The sequence below is a fragment of the Eumetopias jubatus genome, unplaced genomic scaffold (genome assembly GCF_037043125.1).
Source record: "Eumetopias jubatus isolate StellerSeaLion01/CBP00866 unplaced genomic scaffold, mEumJub1_p1.0 scaffold_2, whole genome shotgun sequence".
NCBI lineage: Eukaryota > Metazoa > Chordata > Mammalia > Carnivora > Otariidae > Eumetopias > Eumetopias jubatus.
The window spans coordinates 136,032,346-136,053,875 of record NW_028274808.1 but is presented as its reverse complement, the minus strand read 5'-3'; the positions used below and the strand labels follow the sequence as shown (position 1 = coordinate 136,053,875).

The 21,530-nt window shown below is 48.9% G+C and overlaps 1 protein-coding gene across 1 annotated transcript in view; it reads right to left on the bottom strand.

Annotated features, from left to right (window-relative positions):
- Positions 1–18,664, bottom strand: part of SCD5 (stearoyl-CoA desaturase 5) — a 155,078-nt gene extending 136,414 nt beyond the window's left edge. Inside the window, exon 1 of the mRNA XM_028124199.2 lies at positions 18,054–18,664. Coding sequence (XP_027980000.1) covers positions 18,054–18,285 — 232 coding nt within the window. The 5' untranslated portion in view covers positions 18,286–18,664. The remainder of the gene's footprint in view (positions 1–18,053) is intronic.
- Positions 18,665–21,530: the final 2,866 nt, after the last annotated feature.

The window sequence follows — 21,530 nt, the reverse complement described above, 5'->3', positions numbered from 1 at the left end:
GCAAGTGGGCCATAAGCTGTGAGATGGCCAAGCCATCTGCAGGAAGGAGAGGATGAGAGAACTTGCAACTTCAATGACCCTTTGAAATGCCCATCACAAGGACAAATTCTTCTCAAAGGAAGGTCAAATATAACCGAACATTTCTGTCCAGGTGGTACCTATAACCACCAGAGGAATGAATGCAGGTTAGTTTTCTTTGGTGTCCGGGTGTGGTAGGCAGAATGATGGCTTCCCGGTACCTGCGAATATGTTACATTACATAGTAACGGGGAAGTAAGGTTACAGATGGAATTAAGGTTGCTAATCTGCTGCCTTTAAAGATGATGAGACGACCCTGGATTACCCAAGTGGGTCCAATGTAATTACAAGGGTCCCCAAAAGTGGAAGAGAAGCAGGTCAGGGTGCTTCTATGTGAGAAGGACTCAAGCCTCTGGGTCAAGGATAGAGGCTGGCTTTGAAGATGGAGCAAGGGGCCATGAGCCAAGGAATGCAGGCAGCCTCTAGACGCTGGAAAAGGCAAGGAAACAGATTCTCCTCCACAGCAGTCTGGAAGGAATGCAGCCCTGTTGACACTTTGATTTTAGCCCTAGTGAGACCTGCATCAGATCTCTAATCTATAGAACTGTGAGATAATAAATTTGTGTTGCTGTAAGTCATCACCTTTGCGATAACTTGATAAAGCAGCCATAGAGAACTAATACACTGCATCCTGAGGATTCTTATCACCAGAGTGTTCTGAACAAGCAGAACTAAGCAGAAGCAGGGAGAGGCCCTTGGGAGTACCATCACTGCTCCCCTCATGATGACACCATGGCAAAATTGTGAATTAAGTAAAAAGATGAAGAACACCCTTCACTTTTTGTCCTTGGGTTGGCCCATACCCCAAGTGGATCCCTCATATGGGAGGGGCTCCATTAAGACCTACCCCATAAAGACCTACTAAACCCAGAAGCTCCCAAGCTTTCCCTTCATCCTATCAAAGCTTAATGATCTTATGTGTTAAAAAAAAAAAAGCATGGAAGTGATTATATTGACTATAGATACACTAAGGGATAATGGATGATGATATATAAATGCTCACTTATTGTTTACCCTTTTAGGAAATGCTGGCATGTTTCATGTGGCTCATTCTAGACCAGAAGCACTTATCCTTTTTAAAGTCACAGGATCCACTGGGAATCCAATGGAAGAAAGAGATCAACGTGCACAAAATCTATTTCAGGGGCTCATGTAACCCCTGGAGCATCCAGCCCCAGCCTAGAACCCCTGCTCCAATTGCTAGGACAGCTGAGGAAGGTTATCTGAGAGCCACTTAAGGCCTGTGTCCTTAAAATCACTTCTCACCATCAGCTACCTACTTCCTCCCTACACATTAGGCAGACCCTGGCTCTGACCTACAAAACTCCAGAATCATTTATAAGTACACGTACATCTTTCCCACTGGTCTAAGAGATCTTAGGGGTTACAGACCAGAAGCCAGTGATGGGAATAAGATGAGAGAAGCATGAAGAATTGGGGAAAGGAACAATAAGAAATAATGAGGGGGTGGCTTTTTGACAAGCCACGGCCGCTTTTGTAGACAACAAGGCACAAAATCATCATGCCCCGTTAAATAGTACCTGACTACCACCAGAGTGGGGGTGGCTGAACACAGGCCAAGGGGAGAGATCAACACCCATATCCCTGTCACCATCACCAAGAGGGCAGATCTCCGCCATCAGGGGTGCACCTGTGGGCAATGCTATCCTGACCCAAGCCCACTCTAGAGCTGTGCACACGTCTGATGCCCAAATCACTGCAGTGTAGGAAGTCACTTCATCTCAAGGTGGTGTCCCCTGGGGGTGCTTAGCAGGGCTTGGCTGTCACAAGGACCTCCATGCAAGCCCTGACCACCCCTTATCTGCGATCTTGGGCAGATGAGTCCTCCCCACATTCTGTGTCCTCAAATACAAAATACAGATGATACCAGGCCACGTTCACAGTCTCATCAAAACCTTAGGGTCAGATGTGCTTCAAAATTCAGAATTTTTCAGATTTTAGAAAAGGAATAGAGTACAAAGGCATATAACGGCTCTGTCATCAAACACATGAATATTCAGACTAAATAGTTTAGGTCAGATTTTGTCACCAAATGAATTCACTATGTCAAGTTTTCCCTCTAAATTAGTTGTGAAATAATGGGGTGGCTGGGTGGCTCAGTCGGTTAAGCGTCTACTTTTGGTTCAGGTCATGATCCCACAGTCCTGGGATGGAGCCCGTCTTCCTGCTGGGGGAGGAGGGCGTTTGCTTCTTCCTCTCCCTCTGTGTTCTCTCTCAAGTAAATAAACAAAATCTTTTAAAAAATAAACTAGTTATGAAATAACTTCATTTTCAAAATTTTATTGTTACTCCTCAGAACAGCAGTTAAGACATGGCACCCTCTGGCTACTTCCCAGGGTTACTGCCAAGTGAACTGAAGGAGCTACAGCACCCCTGCTACAGCCATCCCTGCACCCCAGGCCTACTTCTGTCCTGGCATTCATCGCTCTGAACTCTAACTGGCCTAGGTCTGTCTCCCTCTCTAGATTGCCAGCATCTTGTGGATAGGAAGGACTGCCTGTTCACCTGTGTACTCCTAGCACCTGGCCCACCCCAGGCACATGTCCCCACATGTGTGGAAACTGTAATTTGATTAGACATCTAAATCTCTCAGCCTGCCTGTCTCCAAGCAGGTGCAGAAAAGGGCATCCCAGATGTGCTCCCTCACGGCTCCTGAACTTGAGCACAGATGAAAACACCAGTGTACATATTCAGCATCCCCGCAAGGGTGCCTGGAGAACCTCTTTTGCATTTCAAAATACTTTTTTTTCAAAAACCCAATTAATATCCACTAGGAATGGCCCTGGCTGGGGACACTTGGGAGATCAGCCCTTTAGCTAAAATTTATTTCATTTGAGTCCAAAACCTTCCCTCCAATCTTTAGACTGAAGAAGCCCCTAGCAGCCCCAGGAGTTCTGGGAAGCCAGCTTGGGCCTCTGCTTCCCCAGCGGCGGCTGCCACAGATCAGGTGCAGTCTGGGCACAGGGCCAAGGAGAGCTTTGCTTTGAGTGTTTTGCATTTCTTCCCTGTGAAGACTCCCCTCTTTAGAAGCAGGCCTGGATGAGTCTGAAAGGCTCTCTGCCGGCCTCTTTACACTGGCATCTCTGAATGAGAGAAACACGGCGGGGGGGGGGGGGAGGGGGGCGCGGTGCATGTAAGGCTGCATGAGCCCTGAGATCTAAACAAGCACCAGCTATGGCCTGAGAAGCACTCACACTAAAAGAAAAAAGGGACTTGGAAAGTGCATCTCCTTTCCAAGAGTGGGGAAGGGGAAAATTCAACAGCAGGAGAAACTGAAATACCCACTTGGATTATTGTCCTCTCTTGTCCTCGGTGAGGGTGGTCACTGGCTCTTGTCCGCGCCCCACCCCTGCCCCCTCCGGGCCACCCATGCCATGCAGCCTTGTTTATAGGATGCAGGTTAGAATTAACCCTTGAGCCCAGTGGCTTCCCACTCTCAACATTTGTTGGTGGGTCCAAAACATTTATAAAGGACCTTATATCTCAGGGGGCAGAGGAATCTCGGTCCAGGATGTCCCCTAAAATGTGTCTTTTCCCAGAACAGCTGCACTGTGTCTCCAACCCCGGGAAGCAAGAGCATGATGGACCTGAGAAGTGTGTGCTCTTTAGGAAATGAAGATGATGGTAAAGCCACTGACCCTCAGAGGTCGAAGGGGCCTTAGAGCGGGGCTCCAGTGGCCTCTGGATGTCGAATGAACAGCTGTGCTAGATCCAGACCTATCTTTACAGTGGACTTGCAGCCCCACTGTGCTTGTTGGTTCTGGGAGTGATGGTGAGCTGGTCCCTGGGGTGGAGATGGGGGTGTGGGGCACTGACACTGGGCCACTGACCTTACACCAGTGCCCACCAAAGGAGGCTTGGGGCACTCTCCCCTGCAGGTGGCAGTGTCTGCATAGGGCTGATGGAGGCTTTCTCTGGATGTTTTTTTTTTTTTTTCCACCTCTTCCAAATAGTTTTTCCCCCAGGCATCTAATGCAGGATCCAAGCACCTGTCCTCACTCCCACCCCCACCAGGTCTTCCAGATCTGATATCCCCCGTCCCCCTTCCTCTCCACTCTCCTCCCTGCAGAGAAACCCCACTCTAGCACAGTCAGACCCGTGTTAGATGTGGGCTGAAAGCAATTCACAGGAACGTGTGGATTCCTAAGGGGAGGCGCCTGCAAGCTCTTCACATTCCTAAAATGCTGCCTCTTATCAATCTAAGGAATCTTGGGCTGGTGGAATTTCAAGCAATACAAGAGAGAGCCATACGGACAAATCTGAGGCAGGGCAACGCAATGTTAAACTGCTGGGGACACAGTGTCACTCCCAGGCCACCTGCCCCTGGGACCGCCCCTCCAACCCCCAGGGTATAAGATCCACCTGTGGTGCCTGTTAAATGCAGATCCCTGGGTCCCACTCCCAGAGGTTCTGGTTCTATAGGTCTAGGTAAAGCCCCCAAATCTGCCCATTCAGCTAGCAACTCAGATGACCCCAAAGCAGACAGTTCACCCACCACACGGAGAAGTACAGACAGGCCCATTACCTCTGCCTGCTTCTCACTTCCTACCACTTCCTGCTTTTGGAAATAGCCTCTTGGAGCACCTGGGGGCCTCAGTCTACCTTCGTGTCTGCCTTTGGCTCAGGTCATGATTCCAGGGTCCTGGGATGGAGCCCTGCATCGGGGCTCCCTGCTCAGCAGGGAGCCTGCTTCTACCTGTCTGATAGACATCTGTCTATCCACTGTGGATGAGATAGATAATGTCAAGGTTAAATTCCTGGTTTTGGTAACTCTATTGTGGTTATATTCGTATTCTTAGGAAATACAAGCTTGAAATATTTAGAGATAAAAGGGCATGATGTCTCCAAAGTATCCTCAAACAGCTTAGAAAAATAATACACATGTGGGGCGCCTGGGTGGCTCAGTCGTTAAGCGTCTGCCTTCGGCTCAGGTCATGACCCCAGGGTCCTGGGATGGAGCCCCGCAGCGGGCTCCCTGCTCGGCGGGAGGCCTGCTTCTCCCTCTCCCACTCCCCCTGCTTGTGTTCCTGCTCTCGCTATCTCTCTCTCTGTCAAATAAACAAATAAAATCTAAAAAAAAAAGAATACACACGTATATATGTAGACATATGCATGCGGAATATGATAAAGCAAATGTGACAAGATATAAATTGTTGAGTCTGGGTAGAGTATACCGGAGTTTCCGGCAAAATTCTTAGAACTCTTTGATGTGTCTGAAATCACATTATCCAAAGTAAAAAGTTACAAGGAAAAAAATCCCACGCCAGTAGGGGGTGTCAGTGAGTACAGACTCCATTTTCTTTACCTCAGTACTACTTGAAATTTTCCACCATGAAGACAGTTCCCTGTACCAGGCCCCGGGTCTGGCTTGAGAAGCACCCACCCTGGATGAGCCGGGCAGCTTCGCACCATTTACAACCTCATGGGCAATGACGTGTGAGCTGGGAGTGCCGCCTGAACTTGGGGTGCCGCCCTGTGCATCCTGTCTTTCCAACCCCTAACACTGAAAGGAAAGAACTGTACAATCTGACTTTTGCAGTGTTTTGTTTTTTTTTTTTCTGATGGTACAATTCATATCAGGATTTTAGAGAAATCTTACATGGAAGCAGTTATAAACCAGAAAATAAAAATCACCTTTCAGACACACATGGCCTCTATCACGAGATGAGTTTTTATTAGGATAGGTGAGTTACTTCAAACTCCAGAGTTTACATTGGGCTCTAACACCTTTTCTTAAATGGTTTTGGGGATATAAATTTAAGCCAGAATGACAGATTGATTTTTTTGAATGAATGAATAAATAAAATCTATTCATTTGAGAGAGACACAGAGAGAGAGAGAGAACGAGTAGAGGGGTGCAGAGGGAGAGGGAGAAGCAGACTCCCCCCTGAGCAGGGAGCCCAACACGGGGCTCAATCCCAGGACCCTGAGATCACGACCTGAGCCGAAGGCAGATGCTTAACCTACTGAGCCACCTAGGTGCCCCCAGATTGATTTTTTTTTAAGTTCTCATTCAATTAGAATAGAATTATGAAAAAGAAGTCAGAGATTACATGGATTGTATGATATATAACAAGAGGTTGCATATGCAGAGGTAATATTAAAAATCCTTGACCAGGGCACCAACCAATCAAAACCAGTCAGAACAGACTTAGATGTAAGCCCTGCGGCTGAGCCAGGCATTGACCCTTAAGTTCCTGGATTGTTGGGACTTCCAGCAGCACCAGGGAAGGCACCAGTACTCAGTCTGGTATACACTTACTGAATACCAGCTCTGTACATGAAGGAGTATTAGCTCTAGTAACTGTGGTTTATTCCAATCCTCATGGAAGCTATGCCAAATTTAGGTTCATATCCAGTCTATACTCACAGGGTAGTGACTTTACTCTTCCCAGAGATCCAGATGGAGTTAAGACCCTGGAGTAATTTGAGTATAGCTCAAGAACGTTAATGACTCACCCACTTCTCAAGAGCTACTGAGCCAAACACAGTGGATTTGGGGGTGGAAGATAGAGAGGGGAGACATGTGTGCATTGTTCACACTTGCTAATAAATACCTCCTCTTGCTTAGAGAGACTTCGGGGCAAAACAAATGCTTTCAGGGACACGCAAGTGAGTCATAGGCTAAGAATATAAATGAGCTGCACTGTAACCATCTGCAAAAGCTGCCCAAGAACATTTTTATTAGAGGAGTGGGTGACAAACTTCTCCTTGAAACACTTAAACTTTAGAAATTTATTTGTGATTTCAGCATGGAACTTTTAAAGAAGTAAGGGGTATGTTCCATTATCTTCCCATGCTGCGAGAACATTAAGTTGGTTACTGTACTGGGAAAAATCACAGCTGTTCCTTTGAGTTATAAAAGGTATGAGGGTAGAGACCTGGTCTTTGTTTTCTCTTCTTTTGTCTTGTTTTTTTACACAGTGCCTGGTTCAAGACCATAAGTAATTTTTTTTTAAGGTTTTATTTATTTGACAGCGAGAGAGACAGGAGAGAGGGAACACAAGCAGGGGGAGTGGGAGAGGGAGAAGCAGGCTTCCCGCGGAGCAGGGAGCCCGATGCGGGGCTCGATCCGAGGACCCTGGGATCATGACCCGAGCCGAAGGCAAACGCTTAACAACTGAGCCAGCCAGGCGCCCCCAAGACCATAAGTAATTAACTGCTTGCTTGATAAATGCTATTTGATGGTGAGGTATAGAGAATCCTAAGGAGATTACCTTGCCCGTTTAGGTCACAGGGCACTTCTTTTTTTTTTTTTTTACACTGTAGCAATTATTGTATTTAATATAAGACAGCTGTCTTTTCCTGGCAGGTGAACATGGTGGCAGACCTTGTCTGGTATTTACTTATTTTTCCTGTATGGGTGCCTGTGGCAGGGTGTTCAGCCCTTGGGGAGGTGTTACTTCCTTCCCAGTACTAGTCCTTGCCAGTCACGCGTTGCATTGATAAGCCATTGTCTCTTCCAGGAGCACAAGCTAAAACCAACACAGATTGTGAGTGTATGGTGATAGGAAGAAAATAAATCCAAACCTTAGTTCCAAACTCTTGTCTCATTTCATTTCCAAGTCCATTGGTATTGGGCTTCCCCCCCCACTCCATTTTATTTTTTTTTAAATTTTTTATTGTTATGTTAATCACCATATATTACATCATTAGTTTTTGATGTAGTGTTCCATGATTCATTGTTTGTGCATAACACCCAGTGCTCCACGCAGAATGTGCCCTCTTTAATACCCATCACCAGGCTAACCCATCCCCCTACCCTCCTCCCCTCTAGAACCCTCAGTTTGTTTTTCAGAGTCCATCGTCTCTCATGGTTCGTCTCCCCCTCTGACTTACTCCCCTTCATTCTTCCCCTCCTGCTATCTTCTTCTTTTTCTTTTTTCTTAACATATGTTGCATTATTTGTTTCAGAAGTACAGATCTGTGATTCAACAGTCTTGCACAATTCACAGCACTCACCATAGCACATACCCTCCCCAGTGTCTATCACCCAGCCACCCCATCCCTCCCACCCCCCACCACTCCAGCAACCCTCAGTTTGTTTCCTGAGATTAAGAATTCCTCATATCAGTGAGGTCATATGATACATGTCTTTCTCTGATTGACTTATTTCACTCAGCATAACACCCTCCAGTTCCATCCATGTCGTTGCAAATGGCAAGATCTCATTCCTTTTGATGGCTCCATAATATTCCATTGTGTATATATATATATATATATATATATATATATATATATATACCACTACTTCTTTATCCATTCATCTGTCGATGGACATCTTGGCTCTTTCCACAGTTTGGCTATTGTGGACATTGCTGCTATAAACATCAGGATGCATGTACCCCTTCGGATCCCTACATTTGTATCTGTGGGGTAAATACCCAGTAGTGCAATTGCTGGGTCGTAGGGTAGCTCTATTTTCAACTTTTTGAAGAACCTCCACACTGTTTTCCAGAGTGGCTGCACCAGCTTGCATTCCCACCAACGGTGTAGGAGGGTTCCCCTTTCTCCGCATCCCCGCCAACATCTGTCGTTTCCTGACTTGTTAATTTTAGCCATTCTGACTGGTGTGAGGTGGTATCCCCCCGCCCCATTTTAAAGGCAATCTCAGGAAACTTCCACAATCCCAGAAGACCTTGCTTACCCCCTCAGTGTCAGATAGTGTATCGAGAGGAATGACCAGCCTCCAAGGCATCCAACAACCACCGCAGGCCATCGATGAAACACTTACCTTAAGTAGGCACTTCACACGCAATGTTTGACTGGAAGGTTTTACACAACAGCTACATGACAATCCTGCTCTAGACATTTCCCCTGTGTCTGCACTTTAAAGCACGGTTTTCTGAAATCTCCAGCCAAAAGCTATGGCTTTGTTTCCTTATCCCCTAGTTAGCAATTTCCCCCTGAGTGTAAGATGGCTCTTTCTAGGTTGTTTGTGCAAATAAAAGGTACTGGCTGGGTGAGGGTAAGTGGACTTTTAAATGCTCTTTTAAGTAAAATTCGAAGCAAGAGAACAGAAATCTGGACATGACTTCATCACCAAGGTTCTGTGTCACTGGAAAGATGAAGAAAGTGACCAACCAAGAGAACTGTCTGTCTGGGCAGGTGTGTCACCGTGGAAAACCTTGGTTAAAAAATATTCTAAGTCACTCGTTTTCCATCTTCTTTTTAATTCACTTCTCCCACAGGGGATTTAGCAAACTTCTCCAGTCCCACCTCAGCCCATAAAAATCCAGCAGAGCAACAGAGTTCTGTAAGCTCCCCAGTAAGGTCAGGGCGACTCACTGGTTGGGCATAAGTGCAGAGGTGCGTGGAGATTTCTGGGGATTGAGAAAGGCTTCTCGCTCCACAATCCTTCCCCAAAAGTCATATGGGACGTTCTCTAACAGGGGAAAACACATTTTTAAAGTTAAAGAATAAAACTGGACACCTGGTGGCTCAGTCGGTTAAGCATCTGCCTTCGGCTCGGGTCATGATCCCGGGGTCATGGGATCGAGTCCTGCTTTGGGCTCCTTGCTCAGTGGGGAGCCTGCTTCTCCCTCTGCCTGCCGCTCCCCCTGTTTGCGCTCTCTCTCTTTCTCTCCCTGACAAATACATAAAATCTTTTTAAAAAAAAGAATAAAAATTTATCTTCCCTTAGAAAGAAAGTGATTAAACTCATTCATTTATTTATTCCTTCATCTATTCACCCAACACTGGTATGTTGAGCAGAGGCTGTGTGCCAGGTCCTGGGCAGGCAGGGGCGCCACAGAAGAGCTCAGAGCCTCATGGAAAACGCAAACTTTTACAACTCTAATGACAGCAGGATTTGAGAAAAGCGCGGGTGATGGAAAGTAGTGGGGGAGAGTACGCTACAATATGAAACCAGAGCCTTTTCAGGGAATGGAGGTGACACCAAAGAGGGAAAGTCATGACAGGGCGTGAAGGAAGCCCCTGGGGTAGAGGTGTTGGCTGTCCACAGCCAAGCCATCTTCTTCCTTTGAGCACAGCTGGGGTTTTGTTTGCCTCTTAACCTCCACTCCTTCCAACCCTACCACATGTGGCTGAGTGGCCAAACTTGATCAATCCTCTGCCGATGACCGGTTTAACAAGGCACTTGGGACATAATCCTGCAAGTGAGACTTGAGAAGACATAAGCTGTGAGGCGCCCAGGAAAGATTTTCTCTCTGATGAGACATCAGGAAGGGCCATCCTCCGGGTGCCTGGGTGGCTCAGTCATTAAGCGTCACGATCCCAGCGTCCTGGGATCGAGCCCCGCAGCGGGCTCCCTGCTCGGCGGGAAGCCTGCTTCTCTCTCTCCCACTCCCCCTGCTTGTGTTCCCTCTCTCGCTGTGTCTCTCTCTCTCTCTCTCTCTCTGTCAAAAAAAAAAAAAAAGGGACATCCTCTGTGTCCTTCTGAAGGACACTGCTGTAACTCCCCTGTGTGGCCCGGCACTCTGGCAACCATCTTATAACCACGAAAAAAACCTAAATTCGACAGGGCCCCCATGACAGAAATAAAACCTGCTCTCTGATGACAGGAGTGTCCTACCTCAGAAGTGCCCTACCTCGGGATTTGTTATCGGTTGAAATTAGAAAATGTCCTTATCATTTAAGCCACTTTAAGTTGAATTTTGTGCTATCTGTGGCCAAAAGCATCCTAACTGATATGATTTACTTCATAATTTTGTGGAAGGCAGCCCTCCCCTGAGGCCTCCTCACCTTTACCGGTTCATCTGTTAAATAGACAAGCTGAATTCCCAAGGGCCATGCACAGAGCCTTCCTGTTATTTTTCCCCAGCTCTATTCATGAAAATAAAATTAATTTTCTAGCCCATGAATTAAACATTGCTGCTGCCGGCTGAAAAGATTTTAGCAACAGCCTTTTGTTGGCAAGAGAAGCAGGATCCCGACATGTTCTAAAATAAGCTACAAGAAGGCAGAAGGGTAGGAGGGGAGGCAAAGGGGAGGAGGCCATTAAAAGGAAGAAGGAAGGATTGCCAAATTCCACTCATGTCCAGCTTCTCTGAATTGTCAGCCTGTGGCTGGACTTAAGGGAGTGCTTCTCTAACTTTACCCTGCAGATGAATCACCCGGAGATCTTAGGAAAAGGCGGGTCCTGATTTGATAGATCCAGGATGGGGTCTGAACATCTTTATTCCTAACAAGCTCCCAGGTGATGCTGATGCTGCTGGTCCATGGACCACAGGCTGCCGGGATCCACAGAGCCTTCTAACCCATCTTAGTAAGCTGCAGAAATGGGAAGCAGGATGTAGGAAGGAGGACTCACCATGCCTGAAATGAGGGCTAGTGAGAACCAGCTATTGAAACTGGGGTTCAAGGGAGGAAGTAAGATAAGGACAAGCCCCCTACACACATGTACCTTTTAGAAACAAGGAAGAGCAGAGAACAGGGGGAAAAAGCCTGAGGGAGATGCCTCTCCCCATTGGCCCCCTGCTCCAGGTGTGTGCCCCAGGGTCTTTCCTGGAAAACTTCAGACACACTCATCCCACTGGCAAGTGTCTGGTCTAAAAATTTCGCTCCAGACCATTCCATCATAGCAGGAATTGTTGGTGTGTGTGATAGGCTGAGAGGGGAAGGTGAGAGTCAGGTGGACGCAGAAGGGCAGCCTTTCTGCAAGCCCAGTCTCCTGGCCCTGACCACCTCCAGCCTCGCTGGACCATCAGGTCCTTGAACCACCCTGCTCTGTCTGCCTTCCCTCCCCTCAGAGCTCTGCCCCCATGCTTGCCTGTGGCTACAATGCCATTTTATCCAAACCCCTGCCAGGCGCTGTGCAGCTGCCTCCTCCTACGGGGAGCCTCCCCACCTCCCCCAGGCTGGGGCACTCTAACTAAGGCTGCCTCACTCTAATCACTGGTGCGCCTGGCTGTCTCTCCAACTGGCCTCTAAGCACCATGAAGTCCAGGATCACGCCGGCGCCTGGCAGGGAATGGGTAAGTAATAAATATTATTGGACAAGGGAATTAAATAATGGTTCTCAGCCCAGTTGTGCATCAGAAATATCTGAATGGTAAAAAACAAAACAAAACAACACAACAACAACAACAACAAAAAAACAAAAGAAGAAGAAGAAGATGGGGCATCCCTCTTAGAGATTCCAATTCAGTAGGTCTAGGTGAGGGCCGAGGCTTCCAAAACTTGTAAAGGATCCCCAAATGATTCTGATGTGCAGCCAATTTTGATGATCACTGGAATGATGGTCAAAAATGAATAAATTCGTGGAGGGATGAATACGTGACCGCATGTGAAACTGTGAGGACCTCCCTCATGGCCACTGGCGCACATAATGAACAAAGGATGGGCATTCGTGAGGAGGATGGCCCGTATCTGCTGTTGGGGCCACCAGCCCATTGCCAGAGGAAAGAAAATCAGAGCCGAAGGCCTTGACCCCATGACCAGCGCTCTCTGACAATGAGCGGGCAGGCTGGAACAAGGCTCAGCCTCCAAAGGGTGAGCTCAACAGAGGGAAGGAGAGGAGGGAAGCGCTACAGGAAAAGTGTGCGGAGGCCCGGGGCTCACATTTCCTCTGTGATGGCTTCCAGGCCAAGTTCTTTCCTTTTCTTTTTTTTTTAAATTCCAGTATAGTTAACATACAGCGTCATATTAGTCTCAGGTGTACAGTATAGTGATTCAACACTTCCATACATCACCCTGCGCTCATTACAAGTCAGGCCAAGTTCTTTACTGCATTGTTTCATTTCACTCCAGCTGCAGCCTGATGTCCTACTGGGTACGATTAATTACCCTCATTGTGCACTTGGGGACACTAAGGTGAGCAGGGTGAGTGAGCTGCCCAAGGCTGAACTTGGGGGGCTGTGTTTTGATCCCAGACCCTCACTCCAAAGCCCATCCTCTTAACCTCAAGGCTAAGAAACAGTGTGCGTCCCAGCAGCGACAGGTAGACCACATGCCAGAAACTACACCATGTCAAAATAAACACTCAATGAGAATAATGTCACCCAAAGACGTTGTCGTGTTTTACAAAATCGTCCAAGGAACCACCACAGCTGTTCACGTTTTGTAAATCGATCAATGGCTCTTCCAGGAAATTATCATAACTGTACACCATCCACAAAACTGGATGAGGCAAGAACAAAAGTGTTACAGCAAGGTCATGGTTGAATAGTTGGATTTAAAGGCTATGCCTTATATTTGCGCCACAAGTGCTCCAAGCCCCAGACAGACGATGGAGCCCCCATTGGGGGAGGGGATGCCAGCTGATAGCACTGAGTGTCTACTCTCTGGCGGGTACTTTCACAGGTGCCCCAGTTCTTCAATCACCTTTCAGCACAGTGTTCCTGTCCCCCTTCCATGGACGAGGAAGTGGAGGCTCACAAGCTGGAGGGGACACGTATGAAGTTGAACCAGGGGGAAGTGCTGGGCTTTCCAGCCCTGGTTACTACTCTGCAGCACCACTCATTTCAAGATCACAGGATAGTCTGCAGTGACTTTGACCAGTTTTAGAAAAAAACTGAGTTAATAATGTTAACCTCAGACCTATATTTATGCTTGTTGGGATTGTGAAGCCAGCAAAAGCGTTCTCCATTCTCCGGTTTTGCTGCAGGCCTGCCTTGAGTGAGGAGGCGCTTTGGGCCTGCCCATTTATTAAAAATGCAGGAGTTGCAACAATGGACCGGGAATTACAGGGTTTAAAAGGAAGATTCATTTTTGGTTTTTGGGTTTTTAGTAGTTTGAGCGTTAACATTTCCAAAGCCAAAGCAATCTTTTCCATGCAAGAGAGGCAACAAAGCCAAGTTCTGTGCCAGCTCTGTAGAGTTCGTTGTGCAGCGAGAGGGCCTTTTCCCCTTCTACTGAAGAAAGAGAGCCAGTATCAGGACCAATAATGATGGCAGCTAATAATTATGGAACACCAACCAAGGGCCAGGTACTGTGCTGTGATTTACACATAATCTCAAATTTAGCTCTCACAGCTTCGTGAGCAAGAGGTATAAATACACCCATTTTACAGGCAAGAAAGCTGAAGGTTAGAGATGTTAATTTGTCCAAGGTCATGTAGAAGATAAGCAGGAGAGCAGGGATTCATGTTCAGATACGTCTCTCTCCTGAGCCACGCTCACCCTACAAAACCTGGAAGCAAGGCAGAAGTCCGAGGCCAACACCTTCTTGGGGCTTCCCAACAATTTTAGGGACTTGATAGAAAAAGAAGCACAACCCACAAAGACTTCAAGACCATCCCAAGTCCTGGAGGCAGGTAACTCCATGCCTGACAGAGAGCTCCTCTTCGTGCGACTCTCAGAATTGCACAGAATTTGATTGGTGGACCAGCACTCTCCAAACCCCAGCCTCTCTGGATGCTCCCATCCCCCAGACTGTTTTGTTAATCCTTGCCTCCTCTCAGCTTCCTCCCCAGAGGCTAAACCCCACTCCAGAGAGTCCAGCAAGGGCACCAGGGAATTCCTGTACAGACTCAACAATGGTCATGTCTGCCCCCAGGCAGGATGGAGGAAGGGAGCAGAGCAAATGACTGCTTCTCATGCCTCAGCCTTCCAAGGAAATTGTCCCAAGGGGGGGGGGAGCCATGACATCACCACAGGACACATTTTGGGGCCTCCGATGACACTTAGAAACCAGAAAAGTCCCTGACATTTCTGGAAACCAATAGCCAGAATGCCTGGAAACAGGCAAGGCCAAGCTCCCTGGAAAGGAGCCCAGGACTCTTAACACCATTACTGCTGCTACTCGCTCCTCTCTTGCACTCATCTTGGGATTCAGGGCATGGACTAACTGTGCCTTTGGCCCCAAACTCTCAAAGCAGGCACTTCTGTGAGATCAGGCCTTCAGGTGAAGATTTGTCTTCCAGCTGGAGTTTGCCTTCTGTCCTTGCAACTCATAAACTCATCCCTCAGGTCCTGTGGGAACTGAGAGCATTCTGTTCTGACAGGCTGCCCACTCAGAAAAGTGCAAGTGTAAGAAGGGAAAACAACTTGCTCTGGCCCCAAGGAGAGTCATAAAAAGGTGGGGGACTAGGCAGTAAAGGAGGCTGGACTGAACAACTTGATGGATCTTTCATGGATGACATTTTACCACTCCACAGATTACTCTCCACATGCCGCACACCTAACACAGTCTCGGCTGGGTGCACTGCATCAACGCCTCTTGTTTCCAGGGCAACCTCACCCGGGGTGAAAGGTGGCAAGCAAGGGATGGGCTAAGCCTATTTCCTTAACAACTTAGGTCCCTGAAGTGGATGAGCAGCCCGTTAGTGCATGAACTCAGCCCTAAAGCTAGGCAGAACCAGGGGCAGAGGTGGTGAAACAGGGCATCCAGTTGGGGGGATCGGCGGGTCAAGGCCCCAGGGATTCTACTTAAAATAACCCCACAGATCCTAGCGCTCAGCACAACAAATCTCAGCTAGTCTCTGTCTCTTTCTTCTCTCACAAGATGCCCATCAGAGAAGATTCATTTGATTGGAATGTATCTAACTCGAAATTTTGGACTTTGAAACTACAACAGCCACCCCTGCTCTTTTTTTTCTTTTCTTCTCTTCTCTTTTCTTTCTTTCTTTCTTTTTTTTTCTCCCTTAGTGATGCAATGAAGCACAGGTAAGGAGAGAATCAAGATTCAGAGAACAGAGCTGATGAAAGGGAGCTGAGGCAGAAGACTATGCAGGGAGGTACAAGAATGGGGTTTGGCATCGTCACCCACAATGGGAAGCCAGATTCCTCAGGATGTGGGCTTCTCCGGGGAAGCTGAAGGCCTTAGGGGCTGAGGTAGGTGTCCTCTGGCCAAGGTCTTTCAGACACAAAGATTCTGTCTTCACCACAGATAACAGCCTGAAAAGTGCAGAGGTGACTCTGCAAGCCTGGAAAGGAGGCCTCGTCCTTGTGGTTCCTGAGGGGGTGCTAGGGTCGGCAGGGTTTGGGGGCTGTAGGGAGCAGAGCCCATGGGTCCTGTGGAGCTCCAGACAAATACAGAAATGGTTTAAGTGCTCACTTCTCCCTGAGTTCTTCTGACACTGCGTTATTAAGGCTCAGCCCCAATTGGCTGGAGGCAGGTGGGCTCTGAAGTCCAGTGGCATAGTTCCAGCCCTGGAAAGGAGCTCCATGGAGGCTGGGGGAAGGAGGAGGGCCATAAGGGCTTTAGCTGATAGTGTGGGGGTATGGCCATGAAGCAATGGCTGAACATCTTACAATCTAGTCATTTGGAGTTAAGGAAAGAAGGAAGACAGAGAATTAAACCAAGACAATCACAAAGGTGATGGTGAAAAGGACACAAAATTGAGGAGGTGCACTCAATGGGGGAGGCATGAGCAGGGGGCTGCCAAGAGCTTTTAGGGGACTTAAAAAGACTTCAGGGGCAGGTGCCTGGCTGGCTCAGTCCAAAGAGGAGCAAATGACTCTTGATAAAGGGGTTCTGAGTTCCAGCCCCCTGGGCTGCCCGCTGAGCTTACTTGAAGGGGGAAAAAAGGTTCCATAGAATCCCAAAGACTCCCAGCCCTCTCACCATCCATCAAGTCCCCGGTGCCTCTCTCAGCCACACCCCCTAAGAGTTAGGAGGCTCTGGATCCATTTGCTTCCAACAGCAGGGGCTGCAGGGTTTTGAGGGAAGGCTCGCAACTCGAGTGGCCTTTTTTTTTTTTTTTTTTAAGATCTTGTTTTTATTTATTTGACAGAGAGAGACACGGCGAGAGAGGGAACACAAGCAGGGGGAGTGGGAGAGGGAAAGGCGGGCTTCGATCCCAGGACTCCGGGACCATGACCTGAGCCGAAGGCAGACGCCTAACGACTGAGCCACCCAGGTGCCCCTCGAGTGGCCTTTTATCAACCTAGGTATTTGAAGCTGGTGCTATACCAAATAAGCTTTGCAGAAAGAAGTCTTCTTATTTTCTTCATTTTCCCTCTGGAAATAAAAGTAAGTTGTGTTTCTCTCTGCCCCCGGTCCTTGGAGATCCCCGAACCTGGAGCTGAAAGGGCTTCTTGGATTACCTCATCAAATTCTCAGCGCAGGGTATCAATGCCTGTGCCTTCTGTCCTGGCTACCAACCCTGAGGTGACTGAAGCCCAAACCAGTCACTGGGACCAGGGGGACCTGCGGGGTGGTTCAGAGGCCAGCGACTTGAGACGTGTAGGGCAGGCACTGAGCCCCTGGGGCGCAGGAAATGGGGAAGAGGGTGGGTGCGGCGGCCCACTCCTGGGCTCCCCCCCCACCACCCAGCAAGGGTGGGGGTGCTAGGACGGAGGGTGGTGGGAGGGTCAGAGGTGCGGCGACAGACCCGCACTGGCCAGAGAAGGACAGGGCCTGGAGGAAGCTCTGCACGGCCACAGTTACCGCTTGTGCTGGGGGCAGAGCGATCTCGCGGAGGGCTCGGGTTGCTGACCAAGAAACTTCTGGGACCGTGTAAGTGCAACTGGGCATAGCAGATCACGGAGGGGACAGGGGCAGGGGCCTGTGGGGGCAGGAGAGGAACTGGTTTCTTCCATCTCATGCGTGAAAATCAAGACTGTTTCTGTGCCGGGTCTCTCCACTCTCCTCCACTCCCTTTCTCCTGCTTAACTGGGCCCCAAGGTCCGTGGCCCGTGGAAGAGACTGAGAACCTGAAAGGCGGCAGATGGGAGGGCCGCCGGGACCCGCACGGGCGACACAACCAGCCCGCCTGTCTTCCCTCCGGCGAAGCCCAGTTCAGCCGGCGCCCAGTGTGTCCCCTGGCGCTCCCCTGCGCACAGCGGTGGAGCCGCAGGACTCCGGGTCTCTCCCGCTCGCCATCCAGGAGCCGGCAAATGCGCCTACTCCGCCAGACAGCGGGGGAGCCAGAAGTTGCAAATACCTGGACAGAAATACTAGCCCGTCCCAAAGGCCCGACAGCTGCAGGTCAAGGGAGCTGGGCGCGTGGGAGAAGCGAGCGGCGAGCAGAGCGGCGGCCGAGGACCCCGCGCGCGCCGGCGCGGCCTCGCCGCGGTGCCCGGGGCACAGGGGGCGCCGGCGGAACTTACCCCAGAGCAGAGTGAGCGGCTTGGCTGTGGGGATAAGCGCCAGGGAGTACACGGCCCCCAAGTGGAGCAGGCTCATCAGGACGACGTTCCTCCAGACGATGTTCTGCCGCGGCTCGCGCGCGCCGGGGCCCTGCTGGCCTCCGCCGTCCTCCGAGCCTTCGACCCTCGCACGGATCTCCTCCTTGGCGTTGCGGAAGGGGACCTGCGCCCCGTCGGCCGCCGGGCCTGGCATGGCTGGGAGAGGTGGGCGCCCGCGGCAGCAGGCAGCAGGCAGGCGCTCGGCAGGCGCGGAGCTCTCCAGTTGGGGGCGGGGGCTTCTGCCTTTTGTTGGGCGGGTGCGGAGGGGAGGTGGTCTCTGCACTCCTGTCCCCGCCTTCTCTTCCCTTCTCTGCTTCCTTCTCTCTTCTTCGGGCTGTCAGCGTGGACTAAGAATGCAAAGCTTGGCGCCCGGCATCTGTTGCTGGCGAATCACCCAAGCGGCTGCCGGGGCCGAACTCGGCTGCGAGAAAGAGGAGGCGAGCGCCGGGGGCGGGAGGGGGCGCGGAGTGGGCGGAGGGCGTGTGGAAAGGGAGCGGGAGGGAGCACCGGGAGGGAGCATCGGGAGGGAGCCGAGGAAGAAAGACCTGCATAGCTACAGCCAATCAGGATCGCCTGTGGGGCTCTTAAAGAGGAAGGCGCCCTCCTGGCCTCCGCCGCCCGGGCTTCCCAGAGCCCGTCGCGCGAGCCCGCTGGGCGGGCGGTTGGCCCCCTCCGCCCGCGGGTGGTGAGATGGGGCTCCCCCGACAGGGAGCTCACAGCACTTTTGTCGTTTTTGTGTGCTTCTCCAGTGCCAAACAAATACCTTTCCCTTTTGAAATGACTTTTCCCCCCCTTTGGAAGCCACAGTCCACTCGTGTTGGCGAATTTAAAATACCTGTCTGGAGTCGCAACACGTTAAGGCCCTATCCGAGATGAGAACCAGAAGCCCGCGCATCTGCCGGTTGGTATGGCTCCTCGGGCCGGTGGAGGGATGAAGGCAGCTGCTCAACTTTTAATTAGGCAGCTGCAGCCAGACACACACTAGATGCTCAGTTAGTGCCTATTAGATGATACATGCACGATTTAGTAGCCAACGGTACCCTGCCCCTCGCGCAGCCCATCATCCGCGCAGCTCTGCTTATGGCCTATTCTGGGCCAACCAGCGCACTTCCGGACTATCTCCGTAGTTCTCCGTTGATGGAATACCGTAAAGTCAGCACCATTGTGAATGGGGCTTTAGAAAAATCACCCAGAACATTCCAAGGAAAATTAACCCGTGAAAAAATTGTGTCATTCTTCTCTTTGTAGATAATTTAGAGCTGCTTCAGGGTGAGCCCTAATTGTACAGAAATGCTGAGAGGGGTGAGCTGGTTATGTCCCAAGCAGGTGTGGCTGCACCTACGGGCTGGTGGTTGCAGAAGAAAAAGGCCTCAGAACTGGAAGTCAGGGGCTCTGAGTTCTAGTTCTAAGACAGTGCGACCCACCTCGGCTCTCCAGACACAAATTTCCTTACGGGGAACAGAACTCACTTGTACTCTTTCTCCCAACTTGCAAATTCTATGAATGTGAGTTTGAAGGAGTACCATTATGTTGACAAATAAAGCTGATTTTTGGATTACCCATTGTTAGGAATCCTTTCCAAGATTCTGGGGAAGGGCAAAAAATTACAAAGAACTGACTGCCTGAAAGGGCCATATGTGAGCATCTTGTTAGCCGACCTGAACCAGTCCAATCAGCCAGACTGAAATAATGTCTGATTTAAAATGGAAGCAAGGTATGTTGCTGTGGAATTGGGGCCACTGAGGCAGTGTTATGGTGGCGATTCAGATGGGGCTGAAATTATAGAATGAAAGGAAATTTGCCTGGCAGCCAGCCAGATAAATGTTGGCACTGAATAAGGACTAGTGAGACAATAGAACATGAAACTAGAGGCTATCGATTTCGTTAACCTGCTCAACCTGGGCTTTATAATGAACCACTTTTTCTTCTCCTGAGTCCTCTCCTTCCCACTCCCACCAGACCCACATACTGCCTGCAAGTCTTTAGTTCAGACTGTCCTTTCTCTCAGGGGTGGACTAGTTACTTGGCAAAAAATCGCTGGGTTGTTGTAATGACTCCCTCCCACTCGCTCTAACCATTTGATCGTTTGTTTGGGATTTATTGGGCACCTGCTCTGTGCCAGGACTAGTTGACACTGGGAATACAAGGATGAATGAGGTGTGGTCCGTGCCCTAAAGGAACTCCTCATCTGGGCGGGAAGACAGATCAAACAAATGTAACCTCTTGGCCATGACCTTGGAAGGGCAGGAAGGTCCAGTTCATTATCAGAAAAAAATTTTTTTATTATACATCAAGCATACACACCAAGAGTCCAGGGGAGGCAGCAAAACAGTTCTTTGCTTGACCCCTGGGTACATTATCTATAGGATAAGCCACTCTGTCTTGAATCTATCTTGAATGAACATCTTCCTCTCTTCCCTCCAATAATGAGTCAGACTGGGTTGGGCCAATCATTTCAGCAGATTGGACTCAGGATGGAGTAGGGGATGTTTGTATGTGTTGCAGGTCAGGGGAAGTGCTCTTTAGGTCTTTCAGATCCTGCTTACAAAAGGATGATTGAAGAAAAATGGTTCTTCCAGATCCAATCTCAGAGTGAAGCCTCTACAGATACAAGATATACTCTTGCAGATAACAACTGTCCCCTGTAGCATATTATGCCATCAGGGCTACTGTCTCTTTTCCAATCTAAGGTCTTTTATTTTCTTAGCTTCTGGTCAAGATCTCAGAAGTGGATGAGTTCCTCTCACCTCTTAATGGGGGCAAATGGGATAGTAAACCTTATCTTGTCAAACAAATAATTATCAAAAATGTGGTAAGAGCCGTAATAGTGGTATGTACAAGATAAAATGGAGGCACAAAGGAAAGAATAGTGGGGGGGGAGGGGTAATATCCAAGTAGGATTTTTTAACTTGTTTTTTTAAAGATTTTTTTTAATTCATGGCAAAATATGCATAAATCTTAACCATTTTTGAACATTCAGTTTAGTAGTGTTAAATATATAATAAATAATAAAATAGATAAATCTTCAGACCTTTTTCAACTTGCAACACTGAAACTCTATGCACATTAAACAATAATCCCCCATTTTTCCCTCTCCCTAGCCTGGCAACCATCATTGTACTTTCTGTTTCCTTGAGTTTGACTACTCTAGATATCTTGTATAAGTGGAGTCATACACTGTCTTTGTATGACTAGCTTATTTCACTTAGCACAATGTCTTCAAGGTTCATCCATGTTGTAGCATGTATCAGAATTTCCTTCTTTTTCAAGTAACAATGTTTCAAGTATCAATGTTTCAAATAACATCCCATTGTATGTATATACCATATTTTGCTTACTCATTAATCCTACAATGGACACTTGGGTTCCTTGCACCTTTTTGCTATTGTGAATAATGCT